Below are 27,331 nucleotides of genomic sequence, written 5' to 3' on the forward strand. Positions count from 1 at the left end.
AATCAAAATTCAAGTTTGGTATATGATTTTAGACAAATATCGCATAAAAAACACGGTTGACCTGAACAGCCAATTGGTTTAGAAAAAATAAACCGCCACTGGATTTAAAAGAACCGGATACAAAACACTAACAAAAGCGGTATAAGGGAAAATATAAAACATTTTTTATTACACATATGGACATATAACATCTTTCTGTCAGGTCTAACCTGAAGTTTTTTTCTGAAAGAAGACATATATAGGCTTAGCCTGTTGTCTGATTCTTTTAACAATGCTATATTTGCATGCATAAATATTTGTATGTATTATACAAATGTATATGTATTGGTAATACAATATTTTGACTTGAAATGAATAATATAATCAAGTTATAGGCATATATAACAATATATTATTTGCCCCATTTATTACAAAAATTATATTTATATTTATTTATTTATTTCATCAAAAATGTATGATTTATGCTTAAAGCTGACAACGCAAGTTAAAAAGCTTTCGTTTTGAAATAAAAAAAAAAGTTTTTTGAAATGTTTCCTGTGATAGATATATATCTTCTGGTCACCGTTCCAAGGAAGAGGCAGACATTTCACTTAATTCAACTAAAATGTCTGCCACTTCCTTGGAAACGGTGACTGGAAGATATATATTTATATATCCAAATCATTTAAAAAATGATGTTTTTTTTAATTATTATTTCAAAGAGGAAGTTGTTTAACTTGCGTTGTCAGCTTTAACCTAGATATCCGTACCCCAGTGATTTATGGATTTCAACAGTTGTGTAGTACGACAATGCTTGAACAAAGTTCACTCTTCCCGGGCAAAAGAACGGGGTAACACTTCCTGAAAATAATAATAAAAAAATACTGTCACCTCTCACTCTCATGTCCTATCGCCCACATCGTGTGCGGTGCCAAATATGGTTAAATTGTACGTGTTACTCGTCATGTTACAACTGCGAGGAGAATGTCTCACGTCGTGATTCAAACCATGTTATGCGACATTGACCTCAAATATATAATGTATTTCATTGATCAAATTTGAAATCTGATTTGGTATTCAAGCTTATCAGGTCAATTCCTTGCAACCATAATTCAAAAACAGGATGATGGTATAGATTGTCAGGTACATTTCGTATTTCAGTGAAATATGAAGCGATTTTTAAAGTACCACATACATATACAAAAAGAATATGAATGTTGAATGTTAAATTCATAATGGAAACACGTAAAAATGTTCATTGGATCTACGCAGTGTTTGTTCTTGTTTAAATACATCACAAAACAAGATTTTCATTTCCAAACAGTAATAATCTCTAAAAAAAAATGTGCACATTTCAAACATCGGGTAATCGAGAAATGAAAGGTATTTTTACAATGGTGACCAAAGAGTATATGACTGGAGTCATGGACCAAGCTTGTACGGTAAAGATCTTGTTTGAGAGGACTGGAGCCATGGGCCAAGCTTGTACGGTAAAGATCTTGTTTGAGAGGACTGGAGCCATGGACCAAGCTTGTACGGTAAAGATCTTGTTTGAGAGGACTGGAGCCATGGACCAAGCTTGTACGGTAAAGATCTTGTTTGAGAGGACTGGAGCCATGGACCAAGCTTGTACGGTAAAGATCTTGTTTGATATGACTGGAGTCATGGACCAAGCTTGTACGGTAAAGATCTTGATTGAGAGGACTGGAGCCATGGACCAAGCTTGTACGGTAAAGATCTTGTTTGAGAGGACTGGAGTCATGGACCAAGCTTGTACGGTAAAGATCTTGTTTGAGAGGACTGGAGTCATGGACCAAGCTTGTACGGTAAAGATCTTGTTTGAGAGGACTGGAGTCATGGACCAAGCTTGTACGGTAAAGATCTTGTTTGAGAGGACTGGAGTCATGGACCAAGCTTGTACGGTAAAGATCTTGTTTGAGAGGACTGGAGCCATGGACCAAGCTTGTACGGTAAAGATCTTGTTTGGGAGGACTGGAGCCATGGACCAAGCTTGTACGGTAAAGATCTTGTCTGAGAGGACTGGAGCCAGGGACCAAGCTTGTACGGTAAAGATCTTGTTTGAGAGGACTGGAGCCATGGACCAAGCTTGTACGGTAAAGATCTTGTTTGAGAGGACTGGAGCCATGGACCAAGCTTGTACGGTAAAGATCTTGTTTGAGAGGACTGGAGCCATGGACCAAGCTTGTACGGTAAAGATCTTGTTTGAGAGGACTGGAGCCATGGACCAAGCTTGTACGGTAAAGATTATGTTTGAGAGGACTGGAGTCATGGACCAAGCTTGTACGGTAAAGATCTTGTTTGAGAGGACTGGAGCCATGGACCAAGCTTGTACGGTAAAGATCTTTTTTGAGAGGACTGGAGCCATGGACCAAGCTTGTACGGTAAAGATCTTGTTTGAGAGGACTGGAGCCATGGACCAAGCTTGTACGGTAAAGATCTTGTTTGAGAGGACTGGAGCCATGGACCAAGCTTGTACGGTAAAGATCTTGTTTGAGAGGACTGGAGTCATGGACCAAGCTTGTACGGTAAAGATCTTGTTTGAGAGGACTGGAGCCATGGACCAAGCTTGTACGGTAAAGATTATGTTTGAGAGGACTGGAGTCATGGACCAAGCTTGTACGGTAAAGATCTTGTTTGAGAGGACTGGAGCCATGGACCAAGCTTGTACAGTAAAGATCTTTTTTGAGAGGACTGGAGCCATGGACCAAGCTTGTACGGTAAAGATCTTGTTTGAGAGGACTGGAGCCATGGACCAAGCTTGTACGGTGAGGATCTTGTTTGAGAGGACTGGAGTCATGGACCAAGCTTGTACGGTAAAGATCTTGTTTGGGAGGACTGGAGCTATGGACCAAGCTTGTACGGTAAAGATCTTGTTTGAGAGGACTGTAGCCATGGTCCAAGGTTGTACGGTAAAGATCTTGTTTGAGAGGACTGGAGTCATGGACCAAGCTTGTACGGTAAAGATCTTGTCTGAGAGGACTGGAGCCAGGGACCAAGCTTGTACGGTAAAGATCTTGTTTGAGAGGACTGGAGCCATGGACCAAGCTTGTACGGTAAAGATCTTGTTTTAGAGGACTGGATTCGTGTCTTTGTCTGGTTTGGATAACGTTTTCTGTCACCACGTCGGTAATGAATGGGAACTGTATGTTAGGAACTAATACTGACTTAAAAGATGAGAAAGTTATAGGTGTTGTATTATAATATAGTATGTCACATGTTTAATGAATGGGAAGTTCCTTTGGTAGGTAGATAGATATCTATATATATATTGTAGATTAAATGGTTTTCGTTGCCTTCTTCTTTCCGAAAGTAATTCAAGACCAATATTTCTCCCACCTTTCACTGATTTGTCTCCCGTTTTGAGTGTACAAGATTTCTCTGTCTTTTTTAGCGCGTGCAATCTGTCATACCCTAGGGTGTGACAGATTGCACGCGCTCACTTTCTTCACCGGAAGTACTACCGGAACTACTTTTTTGTTTACATTACGTCGTCTGCTACGTCAACAAACAAATTGTGTACACAATAATACAAAAATCCCCAGTCTCTCAACAACTACAGACAACTGAACATTTTCCAAAAAAAAAAAAAAAATGTCTGCCATTCTTTCAAATACAAATGAATCCCCCAACTGTAGGCCTACAACTGAAACTGAGAGCACAAGTGCACCTACCTGCACCGATCGCGACAAAATTGTTCAACTGTCACAAGTAAAAAGATCGCACAACAGCATTTCCTTGTGCCCAACTCCGTCCGATGTCACAAGATCGGTGTTTTATGGATCCACAATCAGTGGGGGAGCATTTAACATCCATTTCCACAGCCATAATGACAACACACAGTCGATTTCAAAGCGACCTCGTGTGATTTACTCCGAGTCGGACAGTGATGAGTGAGTGACGTCACCCCACGTGAAATGGATGAATGGAAATGTGTGCATATTTCCCGCGGGTTTTTTTGACATGTGTACTTGTTTACAAACAGACGGAGATCGCCGATGGGAAAACACATAAAGAAAAGAGGTGGGAGAAAAATAATCATTCCCTACCATGAGGGTGTAACAAAGAAATTTCAACCTTCGGGGGAGATTCTTGAATGTCCAAACCCTCGGGTTGGACATTCAAGAAACCCCCCCCCCCCCCCCCCCCACACCCCTCAAGTTGAGATTTCTCTGTCCCACCCCCAAGGTAGGGAAAGATTCTATTAGTCAGTGTATAATGATATTATCTTTCTTAATATTTTTGCCAATGTATGTTTATGTCTTCACGATTTTATTCTCACCACGAAAGTACAATGTAGCTAATTAAACATTTCACGAGAAATCCTAATTTAAGCGCAGAAACTGACTTATTTCTACTTATATCTATATAATACATTGATATTGAAATCGCAACTTCTACAAACAATTTTTGAAAGAGAAATCCAACTTAAATGAAATAGAAAAGATGGAAAACAATACAACTCAAACTTAATAATTAGATCTTCAATTTACCAAAACGTCACTTACCCTCAGATGACCCAAACAACACCGAGGTCATGGTAATAGCGAAGAAAAGCGTGGCCATTATCCCGTGTGGAGGAAACATGACCAAAGCGATGATTCCCTGGTGTGACACATACGTGTTGGAGCTACATGTTATAAATACATTGTATTTAACCCTGAATGAACGCATGAGGCGCCAAAAGGGGAACCATCCTTTCTATAAACAAGTGAGGCACCAGTAGGGCAACAGTCCTCTCTTTTAACCATTAAGGTACCAGTAGGGCAACATTTTTTGAGTTCAAACAGTCCGACTGTCTCTATGAAGTGACGTCATAGGATGAAAGTATGTGAGAGCGGGAGAGTATAATAACACATTCCAAACTCACTCTTATTGAAACAATCCTTCCGCTAAGTAGAGGGATATACGCGGAACAAGATAGCGAGAGGCCTTCGGTTTGAACCCCAGCGCGGACAGAACACCTTTCATACCTCTATAATAAAAATCCGGAAAATGGTGCGAAAAAGATATCACAATATGGCCATTAACGTTGCGTATTGATTTGTCAAAAATAATCCCTTATAACATTAGTTAAATTGTACATACATGTTTTAATTTTGAAAATTAATTTCAAAAATAAATTATAAGCGTTGATGTCAATTATTTTTTAATGAGATAGGGATATGAAAAAGTTTTGTTTGCAAATTTTTGTAAGAAGTCGCTACGCGGTTTCATACTGTTTGCAAAAAAAACATTTTCTTAACCCAATGAAACTAAAAAAACCCAAAAAAACATCAATACTTAACATAAATTGCAGTAAGGATGTACAAACAGGTTTTTTCAGGAATAAAAGTTATGTTTTACTTTCATGTTCGGTTTTAGACTGTACATTATATTTATGTTCTGATCAATAATTGTCAAAACTTAGCTAAAGATATTTGCAAGTACATGGTTTTTAAAGAGTTTTTTAGGACGTGGAAGATCATTGTTTTCGCGAATAGCAAATTGCACGTGACGGAATTTCCATAGTGAATCGAAAACTGTTTTTCCATGATTATCGTTTCATCTCTGGCTGCAACTTCAATGCAAAAATAAGGTTTAAACAAATCATATCGGAAGAAGAATCTCGAACAGTATAATGTTTAAAATAATAATTTCTTTTTATCATTTCGAAAGTATATATTTCTGATTCGTGACAAAATAAAATTCTGTTGATGACATCTTCTCTTAAATAAATATTATACGTCTTACAAAACCTTACAATTATTACAATTAATTAACTTTATACCCTTTTCCCGGGCCTCACACAATCTAGATAGAAACTGGTATGACTCTCTGAAAACTGTAATCTAGGCCAACACTGTTTGTCACCGAAAATATAGTTCGCATGGTGCGATCTGATGTCATAAGCATTTTGAACTCTAAATCCTCTCTAGTGTCTTCCCGTACTTTACCCTAGATTACATTCATACATCCATTTCTATAAATACAGACATGTTATGTTAGAGATTCTGATACTCCAGTGGTTATACGGTACTTCATATTTGCTGCGTGTCAAGGAGCAATTATAACAGAACTCCAATATACATACCACATATAATATATACATACCACCTATAATATACATACCACATATAACATACATACCACATATAATATACATACCACATATAATATACATACCACATATAATATATATACCACATATAATATACATACCACATACAATATATATACCATATATAATATACATACCACATATAATATATATATACCACATATAATATACATACCACATATAATATACATACCACATATAATATACATACCGCATATAATATACATACCACATATAATATATATAACACATATAATATACATACCACATATAATATACATACCACATATAATATACATACCACATATAATATACATACCACATATAATATACATACCACATATAATATAAATAACACATATACTATACATACCACATATAATATATATAACACATATAATATAAATACAGATAAATAAGACAATGTGTTATATCTAACATAAATTAGACAGTGTGTTATATCTAACAGATAAATTAGACAATGTGTCATATTTAACAGATGAATTAGACAATGTGTTATATCTAACAGATAAATGATACAGTGTGTTATATCAAACAGATAAATTAGACAGTGTGTAATATCTAACAGATAAATTAGACAGTGTGTTATATCTAACAGATAAATTAGACAGTGTGTTATATCTAACAGATAAATGATACAGTGTGTTATATCAAACAGATAAATTAGACAGTGTGTTATATCAAACAGATAAATTAGACAAGGTGTTATATCTAACAGATAAATGATACAGTGTGTTATATCTAACAGATAAACTAAACAGTGTGTTATATCTAACAGATAAATTAGACAGTGTGTTGTATATAATAGATAAATTAGACAGTGTGTTATATCTAACAGATAAATTAGACAGTGTGTTATATCTAACAGATCAATTAGACAATATGTTATATCTAACAGATAAATTAGACAGTGTGTTATATCTAACAGATAAATTAGACAGTGTGTTATATCTAACAGATAAATTAGACAGTGTGTTATATCTAACAGATAAATTAGACAGTGTGTTATATCTAACAGATAAATTTCATTGAACGCTGTCTGATATGTCAATAGTTAAGGAATTTTCTCGGCCGTTAGGGTATCTCATTGAACGCTCTCTGATATGTCAATAGTTAAGGAATATTCTCGGCCGTTAGGGTATCTCGTTGAACGCTGTCTGATATGTCAATAGTTAAGGAATATTCTCGGCCGTTAGGGTAGTCATTGAACGCTGTCTGATATGTCAATAGTTAAGGAATATTCTCGGCCGTTAGGGTATCTCATTGAACGCTGTCTGATATGTCAATAGTTAAGGAATATTCTCGGCCGTTAGGGTATCTCGGCACAATATGACACTATGTAACTGAATGTAGAATTGAAAAAAAAAACAATGTAAAAATGCAATGTAAAAATGCAAACAAAATATGCACTGACACATGTTTAAAAACACGCCAATATAAATATCTTATTCCCGCCAATAGGGCCCCGGGGATTGAGTCCCCCGTGGTTCCTCACAATGCATAAAAATATATTGATATTTGCAATTTATAAACTCTCTTACATTCTTACATTAAGACATAATATCACACTCACATTTCTTGTGTAGACATATCAAACATAATTTGTATATCACAGACACTTAATGTGATTATATCATTATCAGAGGCAAACTACTTGATAAAAAATGCCCTTTGATGTGCGTTGATAAAATAGGTTAAAATATACACGACAGATTCGTCAATGACAGGTCACGTACATTATTCAAAACTGTTGCATATACACACGTACATAATGCATGCATTTCCCTGTATGATTATCGACTCGTCTGCAACCAATATGTTATTGAACGTCCCACACGACACGTCATTCTGGTTGGACTATACAATGTACAATGTCAAGGACAATTCTACTCAATTTGCGATGATTACTTGCCGAGACGACAACATATGTCTATTTAATATTTACCTGTACATAGTCAGTGTCTGTTCCACTTGACTGGTCAGGGGTGACGTTGAGTGACGCTGTAACAGGCAAAGCAAACGGGGAAAAAACATGACCCAGAAAACATGTGTACTGAAAACCAAGATGATAATAATCACAAACGATTATCGGAATAAAATGAATTAGTGTCATATGGGTGAATAATATTTACTTACAAAAATAAATGTGTGTGCTAAATTTGTGTGTTAGGATGCGAATTATTTAAAAGAAACGGCAAAAGAAACGCGATATTAGCACCTTTTAATATAACTTTACAGCCGTTTTCTTCTTCTAGGACTCATGAGTGATATTAGGGACTTCATCCAGATCGTCAGTGGTGTTAGGGATATCATAAAGCTGTTGTGTCCTTCTTGGCCACGTCAGTGATGTTAGGGACATCATACAGCTGTGTAGTCTTGTTAGGACTCGTCAGTGATGTTAGGGACATCATACAACTGTGTAGTCTTGTTAGGATTCGCCAGTGATGTTAGGGACATCATACAACTGTGTAGTCTTGCTAGGATTCGTCAGTGATGTTAGGGACATCATACAGCTGTGTAGTCTTGTTAGGATTCGCCAGTGATGTTAGGGACATCATACAACTGTGTAGTCTTGCTAGGATTCGTCAGTGATGTTAGGGACATCATACAGCTGTGTATTCTTGTTAGGATTCGTCAGTGATGTTAGGGACATCATAAAACTGTTTCGTCTTGTTAGGATTCGCCAGTGATGTTAGGGACATCATAAAACTGTTTCGTCTTGTTAGGATTCGCCAGTGATGTTAGGGACATCATAAAACTGTTTCGTCTCGCTAGGATTCGTCAGCGATGTTAGGGAAATGATAAAACTGTTTCGTCTAGCTAGGATTCGTCAGTGATGTTAAGGAAATGATAAAACTGTTTCGTCTAGCTAGGATTCGTCAGTGATGTTAGGGAAATCTTACAACTGTTTCGTCTTGCTAGGATTCGTCAGTGATGTTAGGGAAATCGTATAACTGTGTGTGTCGTCTTTTAAAGACCTGCTTAAGAAACTTATGAGATATATTTCCTGACATGACAACTTTATAACAATGTATATTGTACAAATTAATTCAATATTGAGATAAAAAATATAATTATCATACAACCCAACATATATAATAGATATATATATACACAGGCCTAACGGAGATATCCCTTAACAATGTGTAAGTGCGTGTGGGCGACATTGTCACATTTGTATTGTTTCCGTACGTTCAAACTTACCTGTTTACTTACAGGCTAGAACATGATAAGGGTAAAAAAAATTAGATTGCCTAAAGGTCAGAGAAAAGTATATGTCTCATCAATCCTGGACTGGGCGTAGTATACATGTATATCTCTCAACTATCTTGAAGATCTCGGACTGATCGAAGTATATATCTCTTAACCATCCTGGGCTGAGCTTAGTAAATGCTTCTAAACTAACCTAGACTGAGCTTAGTATATATCTCTAAACTAATCTAAACTGATCGTAGTAAATACCTCTCAACTAACCTGGACAGAGCGAAATAAATATCTCTCAACTACGTTGGACTGAGAGTAGTAAATATATCTCAACTACCCTTGACTGAGCGTCCCTGGATTGAGTTTAGTAATATCTCTCAACAAACCTGGACTGAGTTTAATAAATATCTCTCAACAAACCTGGACTGAGTTTATTAAATATCTCTCAACAAACCTGGACTGAGTTTAGTAAATATCTCTCAACAAACCTGGACTGAGTTTAGTAAATATCTCTCTACAAACCTGGACTGAGTTTAGTAAATATCTCTCAACAAACCTGGATTGACTTAAGTAAATATAGTAAATATCTCTCAACAAACCTTGACTGAGTTTAGTAAATATCTCTCAACAAACCTGGATTTAGTTTAGTAAATATCTCTCAACTAACCTGGACTGAGTTTAGTAAATATCTCTCAACAAACCTGGACTGAGTTTAGTAAACATCTCTCAACAAACCTGGATTGAGTTTAGTAAATATAATAAATATCTCTCAACAAACCTGGACTGAGTTTAGTAAATATCTCTCAACAAACCTGGACTGAGTTTAGTAAACATCTCTCAACAAACCTGGATTGAGTTTAGTAAATATCTCTCAACAAACCTGGACTGAGTTTAGTAAATATCTCTCAACAAACCTGGATTGAGTTTAGTAAATATTTCTCATCAAACCTGGATTGAGTTTAGTAAATATCTCTCAACAAACATGGATTGAGTTTAGCAAATATCTCTCAACTAACCTGGACTGAGTTTAGTAAATATCTCTCAACTAACCTCGACTGAGTTTAGTAAATATAGTAAATATCTCTCTACAAACATGGATTGAGTTTAGCAAATATTTCTCAACGAACCTGGACTGAGTTTAGTAAATATAGTAAATATCTCTCAACAAACCTGGATTGAGTTTAGTAAATATCTCTCAACAAACCTGGATTGAGTTTAGTAAATATCTCTCAACAAACCTAGACTGATCGTAATATATGTCTCTCAACTAACATGGACTGATCTTAGTAACCGTCTCTCAATTAGCTTGGATCTCTCAGACCGAGCCAAAAGATAAAAGGTAAATACAATTTCTTTAGTATGATCTTGTAACGTTTTGAATTATCTGTATTGATAACATTTTATTATTTTTGATTCAAGGCATGACAAAATATTGTTAAGTACCACTAAACTAGTTCATACTTATACGACTTCACATCAGTTACAGTAATGTGCAACAATGTATCTTACAGACCTTCATAAATACACAAATGACCAAAAAAATGAAGCACAGTGAAAGAGGAAAAAAATGTTGATTCATTGCACAAATTGATTATTTTGATACGGTCTCTCTTTAAATCGGTTTTCAGAGATATCAACGTTCTATTTGACGTGTTGATATTCTGTCAACGCGTACTGTAATATTCTGTCATTAAACTGTTTAAAATAAAAATTAAAAAAAAAAACATCTGCAGACCAAAATAAACCCAACGCCGGCATCGGGATTCACACGTAGTCGTCATAAGTTGACTATTCATTTTTTGGACAAATAACCATTGTCAAATAGTTGTATGCCCACTGACAATATCGCCGACGGGACTGAGGGATTGTCTTGACACAGCCACAAGGCATTCTTGAACCACTGCCCGAACCTCTCTCCTCGAAGCCTCCATATTTTCCCGCTTCCCTAAAGAACTTTCACCCGAATGCTGATATGCAAGGGTGCAACTGATTGGTTAATCTGATAAAGGTTAACGCCTAAAACTGTCTTTAAAGCGTTAAATGATAACAACATTTAACGCGTTAAATGTAAACATTAACGAGTTAAGTCTTAACGCGTTAAATGTTATGTTTAATGCGTTAGATGTGTTTAACGCGTTAAATGCTAACGCGTTAAATGTATCTGGTTTTTGACATGAACGGCCTTTCATAGTGTTGGGCCGTTCAGCTTCCCTGTCCAAGCCTCGTGTGCACTGGCGCGCTGAACTTCCGAATGGAGGTCACGTGACGTGGACAAGAAAAAAATCCATGTCAGTAGTAGCATCTACTACGGCGATATGTCGAGATAGCGACTTCATAAAAGCATTAAATTATCTCGCTATGTCGGTTGTTTTATCTCGCTATGTCGTTTTATTATCTCGCTATATGGTATATTTATCTCGCTATGTTGACAAAATAATCTCGTCATGTGATGACAGATCCATGCCACCATACAGACCAATACAGGGAGGTCATGGCCTTACTTGAAACTCCCACAACAGATTTCTAACCGCTCCTTGACACACTGATCAACCATGAGTGCTGACAACTTGACGTGCCGTCTCCGTCGCCGTATGAAATCAGTTACGGAGGTGCGAGAGACGTAAATTAATAAGCCTTTCAATGAAATATTGGTAATTAACTATTTAAGCGGTTTGTTATTGTTATTTTTAATAACAGATACATTTTTAAACCAAGACTCCAACTAATAGGCCAACCCATGTTGGTGATTTTCCATTAATAGTTTTCTGTTTTTACTCTAGCAATTTACTAGTAAAATACCACTTTATTTGAGTCTACAGTCTGAAGGCCTAAATATAGAAAAATAGTATTCTTTTGTCCAGTTTAATTATCTCCACATGCACAACCAATTAATTAAAGAAACAAATGCACTCTGATCGATTAACTTTATTACATAAATTCATGCAAAATTAATCTTTGTCAATGAGACCATTAGTTTATACAATAGGTTCATTTTCCAATCAAGAGCCAGGTACTGACATTTAGGGGCCGCGGTGGCCGAGTGGTTAAGGTGTCCTGACACTTTATCACTAGCCCTCCACCTCTGGGTTACGAGTTCGAAACATACATGGGGCAGTTGCCAGGTACTGACCGTAGGCCGGTGGTTTTTCTCCGGGTGCTCCGGCTTTCCTCCACCTCCAAAACCTGGCACGTCCTTAAATGACCCTGGCTGTTAATAGGACGTTAAACAAAAACAAACAAATGAAACTTTGTGCAGTTTATAACAGTAATTAACTGGTTAATTATATTGATAATTAAGAGACAACCTTCACATATGCTTTCCTCTGCAAATCACAAAAAAAAAACAAAAAACAACACAACATCAAGCCATACAATTTCCAAATTTTATGAAGCGTCTCAGAATCCTTCCATCCAAGCATAGTAGTGAGATAACATTGATTTTTTCTAGTTAACTGGATCATAAAAAGACCTAAAATGTTTTCAAACTTCATACTCAGGACATGGATTCAATGAGATCAGTTGATACAAAAATAGAAAATATTTTTTCTCTGTAAAATAATGTAATTGCAGGCAAATTTTAAGTAACATTTAACATTCTTGTTTCATAGATAATTTGCAATCAAGGTATACTCATTTGATAAGCATTCGATATTGACTTTCGCTATTGGGTCCAGCAGCTTTGCCTCAATATCTTTATCTAAACTAAGAATCTTAGCCTTTAGAGTTCATGAAGAATTTGCTATTACACTGTACATATGTTTTACTACATGTATTTGACACCATCTCACAGGCCCAATGACAGGCACTTCTTTCATTGAAGTCGAATGTTGCTTTCTCACCAATCTGATTTGAGTAAAATATTTTGATTCATTCAGAACAAGTACTTATTTGAATGATGTACTTGCATACCCATGAAAACGTGTAGAATGTTAGGTTGGCAGTGGTCTTTAGGTCGTTGACCTCGCGTATGTATCTTATGTCTTTATGTAGTCTTTTTATCTTTCTACCTACGTGCTCTTTTCTTCTCTCTCTCTCTCTTTCTCTTTCTGGATGGGATCAGTTGTTTTGATAGCTTTGCTTCTTTGCGGTTAATAATATTTCGATTGTATCAACAATCTGTGGCGGGATTGGAGAAAAAAACTTAGCGTACCCATATTTTTCTTACATTCGAGCAATGTAATGCAAATATGTATACATATTACACACTTTACCGAGGAAACGAAAATATTATTAGACATGAGTGAACTATATATGATTAGTCTATTTTCCTTCTCACCAGTTACTAAATATCGTTTATTACTTGATAATTCATATGTTTTTGGAATCTGCAAGCGAAAGCGGCAGTCGAACCCTGGGCAAAAACTTGGTAGCAGTCCGACGTACACGTGGCACCCCTGCGGTACACGTGCTGCGCGTTACAATTGGATTAAATATTTTAAATTCAAAATTAAAGAAAGAACTGAAAAAAACACTGGTAACAGTGTTTTTTTTCAAGTTCTTTCTTTAATTTTGAATTTAAAATATCTAAAGACAGAAGAGGACATAATGAACATTTCATTTCATAAGAAATTGTCATTGAAAACTTTCAAATAACACTTAACTTGTATGGTCCAAGTCAATAACAATGGTTGAAGTCAATAACATCAGAGGCAAAACAATTTCTTACTCAACCTATAACAAGAAACAACAAAATCTATCTAATTAAAATCTAGACGCTTATTCTCACTACGTTACATGAACATCTGACGATCTAGCATAAGGGGGTCACGTCAGGATAACCTTTTGGATTAACCAATCAAATTACTACATAATCTTGGAAGTGTATTTCGTATGTGCGATATAGCATGAGTGCATAACTTGTATAAGTCATTTCGTCCAATGAAGCATATAGATTTATGATGTGCCGAATGGGTGAGATTGATGACTTGACAATTCGGCCTGAAAGTGTAATATTGAGATGACAAAGGTCATCAGAACGTGACCCTTATGATAAGGATCAGACAGGTTTTCTTGACGACATATTGGGGAAAACACACAACTAGTGTATGATTTAATGAAAAATACAGAAAATATTATTCCGGGGATGTTGCTTATGATAGACTCACAAAAAGCTTTTGAATCGGTATCATATTTTATTAAAAAAGTGTTACATTTTTTTTATGTATTTTTGTATTTTTTTTTTAATTTTTGGAGGGGGGAGGGGGGATTAGTACATGTATTTCACCAAAATGTCAGTGCTGCAATCATTCAGAGGGTAAACTTGTCACCTTCGATGTTAAAGGGGGGTGCCGTCAGGGCGACCCGATAGACCCTTATACTTTTATTCTCTGTGCAGAAATATGAGCTATTGAATTGCGACATAATATAAATGTAACAGGTATTAAAAGTAAAAAAAAATCCGACCCTACTCTCACAATGCGCAGATGATACCTCTTTTGCCTTACACGTCTATGAGATCTTCCTTAGAGAATCAGTTAATGAACCTAATTCACACGCTAAATATATTGGCCTTAAAATTAGTGTTTCCAAAACACTTGCATGCAATCTGGATAGGGAGTAAAGGCTCATTGATGATTGGTTTGGTTTATTTTGTTTAACGTCCTATTAACAGCTAAGGTCATTTAAGGACGGCCTCCCATGCGTGCGACATGCATGCGTGTTGTGAGTGCGTATGTGTTTTTCGGGAGGCTGTGGTATGTTCGTGTTAAGTCTCCTTGTGATATTTTTCTACCAAATAAAAATTTGCAATGGGGCAAACACAAACTCACACTATTAGGGATTGAAATACCAAAAAAACCCTATTGAACTAAAGTCACTGATTAAAACCTAGAAAAGGAGGATTTCGACTCCAATCGGAATAATCCATATCATCAACTTACTTATCATTTCACAATTTAACCATCTTTTAATTTCACTTCCTAATCGCACTGAACAGTTTATTTCAACGCTAAATTCGAATAGCAAAACAGATAAAGTTAAAAGAGATATTATCATCAAAGATTATTTAAATGGTGGTTTAAAGATGATAAATGTAAAAGCTTGTATAGCCTCATTAAATGTATCTAGGGCGAGAAGGCTTTTTCAGACTACAGCTAAATGACAGGCTGTTGATTACCTAGCCAATTATGGCATTTAATATGTGCAGAAATGTGCAAAAAATGTAATAATATAGTCTGAGTTGATGTGTTTAAAACCTGGCACAATTTAAATTCATCAATCGAAAAAATGGGCTAATGAAAGATTCTATCTTATAAACATCATATGATGTTTACTTGTTGTATATGTAAAATAGTAAAAAGTGTATATCTCGAATGACTGGCAAAATAAATAAATAAATAACAGTCATGCATGAGTGCGGGCTACACAAAACCAACTCATGAAAACTGAAAATTGCCGATTTCTGATGTCAAAATATTTAGATTATTTTATATTTTATATCAAGAATTGCTGTAGAAAAAAACTGATGTTAAAAAAAAATCGTATCCGAATACATTGTAAGTTAGTTATTTCATTATTTGTAGTTATTTAATAAACCACGTGGACCAAACACATGTGACACCGAGGAATAGTGGGCGTGGCGTCGTTGCTGTCATTACTGTGACTCACCAGAACATGTGGCCTCCTCAGTAACTTCAAATGACACTGACGTTATTCCACCATTACTAACTTATATTTGACAGTCATGCTACTCTCTGTAACACCTTGTTAGAAAGTTTGTCATTTGTTGTAAATTCGGGTGAAATTTTGGTACTGAATTAAATACAAGACTGTGCCCCCCGTATGAAAAAGTTCATATTGGTAGAATTTTTAGATATTCCATTTACAGGTTTATTTTTTTTCAAAACAAGGGCTAGTGGACCAGTATTGAAAACTCCATTTAAGCAGGACAGTGGTAAACGTTATCATTATCTTCTTTGGGAAATCATTTGGATCCGTGGTTTCTATAGGGATCTACCGGACATGATGGTTAATGCCATTCAGCGTCCCTGGACATCAGATGATGGGACCAATCTGCACATTTTCGGCTGTGATTTTCACCATGGAGATATTTTGGCAGAATTTAGAGAGGAAATTAGATTCATGGATTATGTATTGAAAATATGGACCCATGTAGAGTGTGGTGGGGACCATTGACCAGGGTGATACGGAGATATGTTTATATGGTATTGGTACATTATCACCATACTTGTTTAGAATTGTTAAATGCCATTAATGCTGGATTTGATCCAGATTTACATGGCGTTGTTTGTTCTCGTTTTATTGATAGTGGATTTGATTTACGGTTTCGTTATTATGTCGGTATTCTCTATCATTAGACGTCAATATACATACCGAAGTCAGAAGTCAACGACCCCTAGATAAAAGTGCTAATGTACTCAGGTACAAGTCGACCTATATGCTACCTGCTGTTGACAACAGCACTTATATACAGCTGATATCACAATGCAGTTAATGTCACATGATTTTTGTGCATGTATAATATATTTATGTATATGCATTAAGGAGTCTGAAAGGGCAGGTAGGTCTAGCGGAAAAGTTTTTTTTTCCTTTTCAATGTCATTTGAACCAAATGGTCAGGATGACAAATTGTCGTCGTCCTTCGTCCGCCGTCGTATGCCATAACACAAACATACTGCAGCCTCCAAAAACAAACATACGCACTCGTCAAACGCATGTATATCACTCGCACGGGAGGCCGTCCTTAAATGACCTTAGCTGTTAATAGGACGTTAAACCAACAAAACTAAAGAAAACCAAGCCACCCACCGTGAACCGTCCGCCCTACGTACACTTTTAACATTTCAAACTTCTCAAGATCATCCATTCGGATTAAGCTCTGATTTACCAGAAATGATCCTGAGAGTATCCTCACCAAGTGTTTTTACTATTTGATTGTTTTTACATTCTCACCGCACTAATTTGATTAAAAATGCAATAAACGCTGGATTTTATCCAGATTTACATGGCGTTGTTTGCTCTCGTTTTATTGATATTGGGTTCGAGTTACGGTTTCATTATAATGTCGGTATGTTCTAAGATTAGACGCCTACAAACATACCGGAGTCAGAAGTCAACGACCCCTTGATAAAAAGGCTAATGCATTCGGGTGACCTATATGTCACCTGTTGTCGAAAACACCATTTTGTATCACTTAAGTAGCTGGTCACTTTCTATCTAATGTTCCCTGACTTTTGTACGTAATGTTTATATACAGTGAACTATTCGGCATATATGATAGCATATTAAGTACAGTTCATGATTATTGATACACATGGGTATCCTCTGCTTGGCGCACTTCAGCACTTTATGTTAGATATATTGGTTCACCCTTAGTCAGTACTGTATGACAAGATTAAGTGTCCTATTGGCGACCTTTTGCAGTGAGGTAGCACTGTAAGCCGTACATGTGGAGACCGTCTGTGAAAAATTAATCATTTTGAAACTTTTCACAAACATTTTTACATCTTTGTTATAATTCCTACTGTGATATCGTTACAATTGTTGAACAATCATGCTACAGAAGAAAAGAGCAGCTGACAATCAGGTCGGTTTGTGTTGACCTGGTTGTGTCTTTGCGCAAGACACTTTACCTTTATTACTCTAGATGGCATGCAACGTGCCCCATGTATGCTGTTTAGTAAGGTAGTCACCAAATACTACAGGAAGACTGCCTCAAAATGACCCTGGCTGTTCACGGGTTGATAACTAAGTTTACAAAACAAAAATAACACTTATTTTCCATAAACAGGCCTAAATGGTATACACTGCTAATTTAATAATAATAAGAGGTTGAAAACAATGTTGAAAACATTATTTAGCATGCTTGATTAATCTTCATTTGCATAAATTATTACTCGAAATCCCCCAAAAAAAGTTTTGTTTTGTATTGATAAGACCGCTTTTATTGGTGTATGTAAATGTAATATCAATTAATTTATTACAGCAGGAACGAACTTGTTTTGTTTAATGAAATGGGATCAGCGAACATTGATGGTCTTAGTTAGAGGTGAACGGTAGATCATATTGATGACATAAATCTTGGATGGCTTGTAACTATTTATCTATTAGAATATTGTAGGTGCGTCTGTTACTAGGAAGCAGAACGTATGTTGGTTCGTTTTAGTTATTTGCTGGGTTTATCGCCACATAAACGGCCAGGATCATATTGTAGTAGTTGGTGACTGCCTCATTGAACAACACATTGTAGGCCTTGAATTAAGGGTTGGATAGCTTTCGATTGAATCAAAGTGCCATATTCCAGAAAACTGTAGTTGTGTGAATTATTTATAGATACCAAATACATGAAACTTGACACAAGTGTCCATCAAGATCAAGTTATTTGCAACTGATCTTTCATAAAAATCGCTCAATGTCAAAACTCCGACCAATAATAAACCTTAACGAGGTTATATGGCAGTAAAAAGCATGCAGTTGAATTCGCAAGACTGCAATACCAATATCTACCAATTCTAATCGAAATGGAACGCTATCTTAATTTTGACCAATTGGATGCATCCGTGTGGTTGCTATTGCAATGAAACACATGTTGTTGAAATTGAATGGCCTATATACCCATGTTGACCATTATTTATCCAAATCCAATGCTTTTGTGATGTTAACCAATCAGAAAGCTCCGTTTGGTTGATATGCATTAGGTTTCATTCCACTAGTATGGTCAACGTCCACCAAAAAGAACACATAATCAGACTGTGTCTCAGCTGCTCCATTTCGAACTACACTTAAACCTTTACGATGTAAAACTAATTAATTAGGATCAACAGCAAGCTCAGTTTAAATCAAAACAACATAATTATGACAATTAACAATACAACCTTACCGTCTCGTACAGGCTAAGGTCATTACTGAAAACGTATACTAATACACTCTACCTTACCTATACCTATATAACAGGGTTGGTGATATAGAGTTCATGTCTCCCTCCCAAACCCTCCTCATCCATGAATCAAAATCTGTGATAGAAACTAAACTTCAGGTAAAACAAACTATATACTGGGGTTCTATACCTGATTCTTTATCTTCACGATTACACCTGATTATAACACTTTTATATAGGATCACGTCTGATTGTTCTCATCATTTAGATTGATCATTAAATAACTACCAAGTCAGCCTTACCCGGCAAAAACGCATGACATACATAGGGCCGATATTAACAGATTCGGATGTGATTTACGCTTCATTACGCCGATAACCTACTCGAACTGTGACTTTCAGTTACAGTTATAATTTGTTTGCCTTTGTGGTGACACTCATTTCTCACCAATTGACAGGGACAGGGATACACGTGCTGATTTTGTGAGTTTTATACTTTTTGTACACTCTATGTTATTATTTGGTTATTTGCGGCCCTTCCGAAAAAAGATCGCATGTTTTGTTATTTGAAAGGCACAATTTATTGTATGTAGAGATATAGAGAAGTTCTTAATATCTTAGCGAGTTATCCGTTTTTCCCCTTGTAGTGTGTTTATTGTATGTTATGTGATATTGAACGTTTCACTTACTTACTGTGACGTATGCCGCTTTAAGTTTAACCCATCATTATTGATGTGCTCAAACTGGCTCATTTTTACAGAACTGATTTCCACCATATATAAACAACGAAGTTTGTTTTCTTCTGTGGAAATTATATACATATATCATACAGTGGTTTTTATTGCCATTGGTATGTTTGACATTTAAAGACGCATTTAAATTTCATCTTTTTAGCTGGAATATTTTTTAAAGATATAAAGAATAATGTACCTCTCAGAGAGCTGTGTTGATGACATTCCTGATTAAAACTCCATGTTTCAATATCACAGGTAGCACCATGCCACACCCGATTAAGATGGAGATGGTGTTAGATAAAAGTAGTTTGCTGGAGACAAAGAAACATCTCTTAGAAAATAAAACAATATTGGTTCTTGGTGACGAACAGATCAACAGAAAATGGATTAGGTCTACTCTTACGAACTATGGAGTCAAAGTAAGTAGAGTTTATATTACTTATCATCATTTTAAGTCATATTTGTTTATTTACCTGTAAGTAATCTGTATATTTATTGTTTTATCTATGGACATATTTGAATTCAGTGACACATGTGCACACTTTATCTCGGACGTACATTTGTATACATATCTAGTGTTATAGAACATACAGTTTATTGACATATATTATTTGTAAAATTTCATTACTAACAGGATGTATATGTTTTATATATAAATATGTTTTTCATTTCAATAAATATATTTGTTTCCACAATTTTCATATTAGTAGAATTAGTATGGTATTTTCTGCTGTGGAAATTAATGAACTGATAAGATGTTATTTACCAATACGGTTATTTATAACATCTAAGCCTAGTTACCAGTTTGGACATTTTATTACACTTCTCACTTAACTAAACTTGGTCATATGATGTTTGTTTAATGTTGTAAACTAATATAATTGTATACAATGTATATGCTCTCAATATATACATCAAATCGTTATATTTATAACGTAATACCTTTGTATACAAATTTGTTAATTCAGTGAAAACAAACGTTTAATTATTAATTATCAATGTTTGACACGGTTTGATGTAATTGATAATAAATATGTCAATTAACTGTTTCAGTTGGTCCTGGTTCAGACTAAGTCCGACATTGCACCACCTGGTGATGTCTGCACGTATATACAATACGACTTCACTGACCATCGACAAGACGAAACACATGCCGACAGAATAGCGCAGATATTGACAGCTCTTGAGCTCTCCATTAATGGATGCTGTACGTTCACTGATAAATGCGGACCACTAGCTGCTTATTTATGTGAGAGGCTAGAGCTGACTGGAGGTGCTGGCGTATTGGGAGCGACGAATGTCAGGAGCAAAAGTTCAACACACATGTACCTCCAGAAAGAGATTAACGGTGTTCAACAGTTCCCCCGAACTTACCAGTACACCGGAAGATTTGCTCACATCACATGCGCAGAATCACTGAGATCTGCCTCAGAAATGGTTAAACACCCGGCGGTTTGTAAACCGGATACTGGCACGCGCGGGAATGGAGTTGAGATGATTCAGAACGAAGAGGAATATGAACGTCTGAGTAAGAAAATAAGCAATGGTCTGGCAGCCAGCAATTCAATGATAATTATGGAATATTTTGAGGGCACTGAACATGACATAGATGTGATCTTGTATCAAGGAGAAGTCATCGCCGCCATTGTTTCAGACAATGGTCCTACAAGAAAAGGATCCTTTCTGGAAACGTATATGTCAATGCCGACATGTCTACCTCCCTCCAAGGCCGCGCAACTCAGGAAAGCAGCATCGCACTGTTGTATTGATATCGGCCTCCGTAACGGCGTTTTCAGCGTGGAGATGAAATTTACGTCCACAGGTCCGAAGCTGCTAGAGATCAATGGACGAATGAATGGGGATTATGTCCGAAACTGGACATATAATTGCTTCAGATTTGATCCGCTTTGGTATGTTATGGTTATTGCCGCTGGAATCCGACCGCCAGTTCCGTCAGAAAAATCAAACGTCCACATTATGGGTATCACGTGTGCTTTGCCTGTACACCAACATCTTCTGCGCAAACAAGAATTCGGGACAAAAATTGATGAACTGATCCATTCTGGTAAAATTCAATTCTTCGGTACGAAGTTCTTTGACTGTAAAAACAGTAACACCCAAAATATCGTGGCAATTTGCAATGTTGCAATTGTTCAGCATGACTTACAACACGCAAAATCGGAACTCCTTAAAATATGTGACATGCTAGGAATTCACACGTCACTCTTTGATGTCCCGAAATATCTTTCAGATTTTGTCCACGCCAATTCAGTGATGTGACTTGTTTGCAGAAAATATCCCGATACCTCAGAAGAGTGTTAGTAAAATATAACAGCGATATCATGACTGTTATCAGCTTCTTTAGGAGAAAATGCAATCATTTCACTTTAAAATGATATGCTAGAATATATATACGTAAAATCACAGATACTCAGATGATTTTTTTTCTTGAATATACATGTATATGTATCTTAAAATGAATATTAAAAGAAAAGGTATTTGTTATACCGCCGTAAACATATCTGGGTTGGTTTCATCAACACAATAAATACTTGGCCACTATAGAATTATAGTACCATGTCGATTTCAAAGATATATTTTATAAAACTTAAATCATCACTGACTTTTATTGTTTTTATACCAAAGGGTATCATACATTCTCGTTTCTACCCAATAATGCCCAATTTTATCCAAAGCTACCCGATATCACTAAATATTCTCTACTACATTTACTAGTGTGGTGACACCTAAAGGAGTGTCACAGAAAGAATGAAGTGTAGTGAGGGGAGATAACTCCTTTTCAGCACGGTTTTCATCAAAACCGCTTAATATATACATTTCGACCAATAAAAGACTGTGTTGTTCACATGGCAACGATACCCATGTCCCCTAATACACCTACATACCATATTTAATCGTAATCGCACAATATCTTAATTTTGACCAATTAGACGCCAGCAATTGGCGGCCATATTGTTAAAATGTGAAAGTGAGGTTACAAGAGTAACTGCTGTCCCATGATGTACCTGCATATCAAATGTCATCAAAATCGGACAATATCTTAAATTGGACCAATCAGAGGCATTGAAAAGGCGGCCATTTCGTTAAATGCGAAAGTGAGGCTACAAGAGTGACCGGTGTCCAATTATGTACCTACATACCAAATCTCATTGAAATCCGACAATATCTTAATGTTAACCAATCAGTGGTCAGTAAAAATGGCGACAAATTTGTTAAAACGTTTAAGTGAGGTGATGAGAGTAAACAGTGTCCCATTGTGTACCTGCACCATTATCAAATTTCATCAAAATACCACATCTTAATTTGGACCAAGCAGAGGCCAGTTAATGGAGGCCATTTTATTAGCTCACCTGCCCCGAAGGGCCGGTGAGCTTATGCCATGGTGCAGCGTCCGGCGTCCGGCGTCCGTCGTCCGTCGTCCGGCGTCCGTCAACTTTTTCTTTAAATTGCTACTACTATATATATACTATAAATTTTTACTCTGAACCCCCAGGGGCCTGAGGGGCGGGGCCAAATAGGGGAAATACGGTTAATCCTTTAAATCGCTACTAGTCATAAAGTTATGAATGAATTTGAACCAAATTTGGTCAGTAACATCCTTAGCAGAACGGAAACAGAGTTTGTATAAATTTTTACTCTGAACCCCCAGGGGCCTGAGGGGCGGGGCCAAATAGGGGAAATAGGGTTACTCCTTTAAATCGCTACTAGTCCTAAAGTATTGAATAGCTTTTCACCAAATTTGGTCAGGAACATTCTTGATGGGAGGGGGAACAGAGTTTATATGAAGTTTTACTCTGTACCCCTAGGGGCCTAAGAGGCGGGGCCAATTAGGGGAAATAGAGATTAGTCTTTTAATTGCTACTAGTCATAAAGTTTTAAATGGATTTTAACCAAATATGGTCAGGAATATTCATTGGAGAAAGCGAACCGAGTTGGTATAAATTTTTACTCTGAATCCCCAGGAGACTGAGGAGTGGGGTCCGATAGGGAAATTAGGGGTTAATCCTTTAAATCGCTATTAATTATTAAGTTACGAATGGATTTCAACTAAATTTGGTCAGGAACATCCAGAGAGGAAGGGGGAAAGAGTTTGTATAAATATTGAGGGGCCTGAGGGGCGGGGCCAAATAGGGGAAATAGAGATTAGTCTTTACATTGCTATTTGCCATAAAGTGTTAAATGGATTTTAACCAAATTTGGTCAAGAACATCCTTGGGAGAAGGGGAACCGAGTTTGGATAATTTTTACTCTGTACCCTCAGGGGCCTGAGGGGCGGGGCCAAAGAGGGAAATAGGGGTTTATCCTTTAAATTGCTATTTTTCATAAAGTTATGAATGGATTTGAACCAAATTTGGTCTGGAATATCCTTAGGGGAAGGGGGAAAGAGAGTTTATATAAATATTGACTCTGACCCCCAAGGGGCCTGAAGGTAGGGGCCAAATAGGGGAAATAGAGATTTGAGTTTTAAATGGATTTGAACCCAATTTGGTCAGAAACATCCGTGGTGATGGGGGAACAGATTTTGCATAAATGGTTACTGTGACCCTCAATCCCATAACTATGTATAGTATCGCTGGGCATTAAGGGATAAACACAATTCTTATGTAAAAATAGGCCAAAGGGTTTTCCCCACCCTAAGGGACTTAGTTTCTTTAAACACCATTATGGTGTAAAAATAATCCATATGGTCTTTCAGAGAGTACATTTTTGTATATGTATTAACAAATTGAACATGAACATTATTTTGACATTTGGTCAAATCCAACCAGGTGAGCGATACAGGCCCCGTGGGTCTCATGTTTAAATGTGAATATGAGGTTACAAGTATCACAGGTGTCCACAGATGTACTTACACAGCAAATGTCATCAAAGTCAGACAAACTAAGTTTGGACCAATCAGAGTCCAGGAAATGGCAACCATTTTGTTGAAATGTGAAAATGAGTTTAAGAGAAAGACTGGTGTCCCATGATGTATCTATATACATATCAAATGTCATTAAAATCATATGGATAATATACATGTATCTTAATTTGGACCAATTAAAGACCAGTTAATGACAACCATTTTGTTACAAACGTTAAAGTGAGGTTATAAGAGTAACCGGTGACCCATGATGTACCTACAAACCAAAATTCATTGCAATCGATCAATTTCTAAATATCCTTGAAAAATTGGAATTAGATCATTCAGATAGGAATATTTAGGATTTGAGGGTAATTTGCTCGTCCCAATATTAATCTTGGAGAAAACTGTTAATAAATCACACTTCTATGAGGAAAATCCCATTTTTATATTTATTCCCCAGTGGAACATAATGATACAAATGAGAGAAGGAAAATTGTTTCTTTGCTTGAAATAGCCATTTCATTTAATGGTATTTCGAGACTTTCCCTATAGTTCAAAGTCAGTATCAGTGTCTTTGTCAGACAATGTCAGTGGTCAATCATGAGCAGATTCGGAATCACTTTTGAGTTCATGATCGAACATCATCATATCGATCATTAAAAAGAACTTAGGGAAATATCTGGAAAAGCATTTAATTAATATGGATGGTACATTATAATTAATCAAATACCAAGAACAGGTGAGCGAGCTATCTCCCTTCTTCTATCACAGATGAAAATAAGGTCATTCGCAAGTTTTAAATTGTTTTATGTGAATTTGAACAATAATTTATGTAAGCTTAACCATGCATAATAAATCATATTTTGTGTCAATACCTTTTATCAGGTAGCAGTGTACACCAGTTTGCCCAGTTTCTGACCAATATTTGGTTTGTTAGCTTGGGCTATCACCCTGTTAATAACCAGAGTTAGTTTGAGGCTGGGTCTCCCTGTAGTAGTTAGTGACTACCTCTGAACAACATGCAGTAAGCCTGTCTGTCCACATGCCATCCAGGAAATGGAACAATAGTTTATGAAAATGAAGTTTACCAAGTAAAAACAAATCATGTTATCTTTTCAAATAAATGTTTAAAACTTCTTCTAAGGTATCAGTGTAGGCCAGTTTGCCTGGTTTCTGGAAAAATCAGTAGAATCTCCTAGTCTGTGGCTGGGTCCCCTTGTAGTAGTTGGTGACTACCTGACTGAACAACATACAAGATGCCCATTGCATGCCACCCAGGGCAATAAGGGTAACGTGATCTTGCCCAAAGACACAACCATGGCAGCACATACTGGCCTGATTGTTAGCTTCCCTTCTCTTTTGCAGGATAGCTGTTAAAACTGTTCGTTGTATTTGGTTTAATGTCCCATTAATAGACGGGTCATTTAAGGATGTGCCTGGTTTTGGAGGTAGAGGAAAGTCGAGTACCCAGAGAATATCCATCGGTCTACATTGTACGTTCAGTACCAGGCAACTGTCCACCATAGGTTTCGAACTAGCAACCCAGAGGTGGAGGGCTAGTGATAAAGTATCGGGACACCTTAACCACTCGGCTACCGCGGCCCCACAATAATTAATAATTATTAAACTATCTCACAGTGGCAATAGTACCAAAGAAGTGAAAATTATGGGAAAATGTGTTTCTTTATAAATTATATCTAAATGGCTTGAAATTGAGAGAATAGTAGATCATGGGGGTAATTTCATGCAGTTTGAGGTCTGCAATTACAATAACTGTCTAAACTTTCTAATTCTTCTTATTTGTCACAGTTGAAATTGTAAAAGATGTGAATATTGAAGATAATTGTGGTAGCCCAATATAATTTAATTTTGTATGAAGCGCGCATTTGCATTGGCTGAAATAATTTTGTTATATCTCCATAACAAAATCTTTGACGTTGCGAAATGTAACGTCATTTTTGATTGGCTGATGACATTGCGTAATAATTTATCACAGAAAAGAGTTCGCCAAAGAAAGTGAAATATCTTGGTGTGTATAAGACGAAATTAAATTATAAGAATTAACATTAATTATTTTTTTCTGTTATACAGTCATAACATAAAAAAAAACTGGAATGTACTCTCTTCATAAACCGCTTCGCGGTGTCAAGGGAGTCATTAGGAAGAAGACAGTTGTTAAGAAAGAAGAGAAAAGATAAGATCCCAAGTTTAGTCGCCTTTTACGATCATGCAATGGGGGCAGCAGGTACAATTCTTACGCCCTACCTGCAGGGCAGTGTTGTTGATATAGAATTTATAATAATGCAACTTATATATATCTGAAAGTTTACTAATTTAGGAAGTCTACATAGACTATTTTGTTAAATTGAGATAGCTTAAACATGGAAACTCTTTGATTTTGTCAAATGATTTTCCATCTCTGAATATAAGTCGAAATTAATCTAATTTCAAAAGACAAAAAAACCCCCAAAAAACCATGACATCTTTCTACACCCAAAGTAACTGAATTTTACTTAATGCGACATACTAATTGACAGTATTTTAGCTTACATTTGTCAGAACAGCTTTCGTGCA

The 27,331-nt window shown here is 36.3% G+C and overlaps 1 protein-coding gene across 1 annotated transcript; it reads left to right on the plus strand.

The window, feature by feature from the left end:
* Nucleotides 1–20,153: 20,153 nt before the first annotated feature.
* Nucleotides 20,154–22,170, plus strand: LOC117340668 (carnosine synthase 1-like). The gene is made up of 2 exons (XM_033902432.1): nucleotides 20,154–20,309; nucleotides 20,944–22,170. The coding sequence occupies exons 1-2, from the start codon at nucleotides 20,154–20,156 to the stop codon at nucleotides 22,168–22,170; spliced, it is 1,383 nt and encodes a 460-aa protein (XP_033758323.1).
* Nucleotides 22,171–27,331: the final 5,161 nt, after the last annotated feature.

This window comes from Pecten maximus, chromosome 13 (assembly GCF_902652985.1).
Source record: "Pecten maximus chromosome 13, xPecMax1.1, whole genome shotgun sequence".
Classification (NCBI taxonomy): domain Eukaryota; kingdom Metazoa; phylum Mollusca; class Bivalvia; order Pectinida; family Pectinidae; genus Pecten; species Pecten maximus.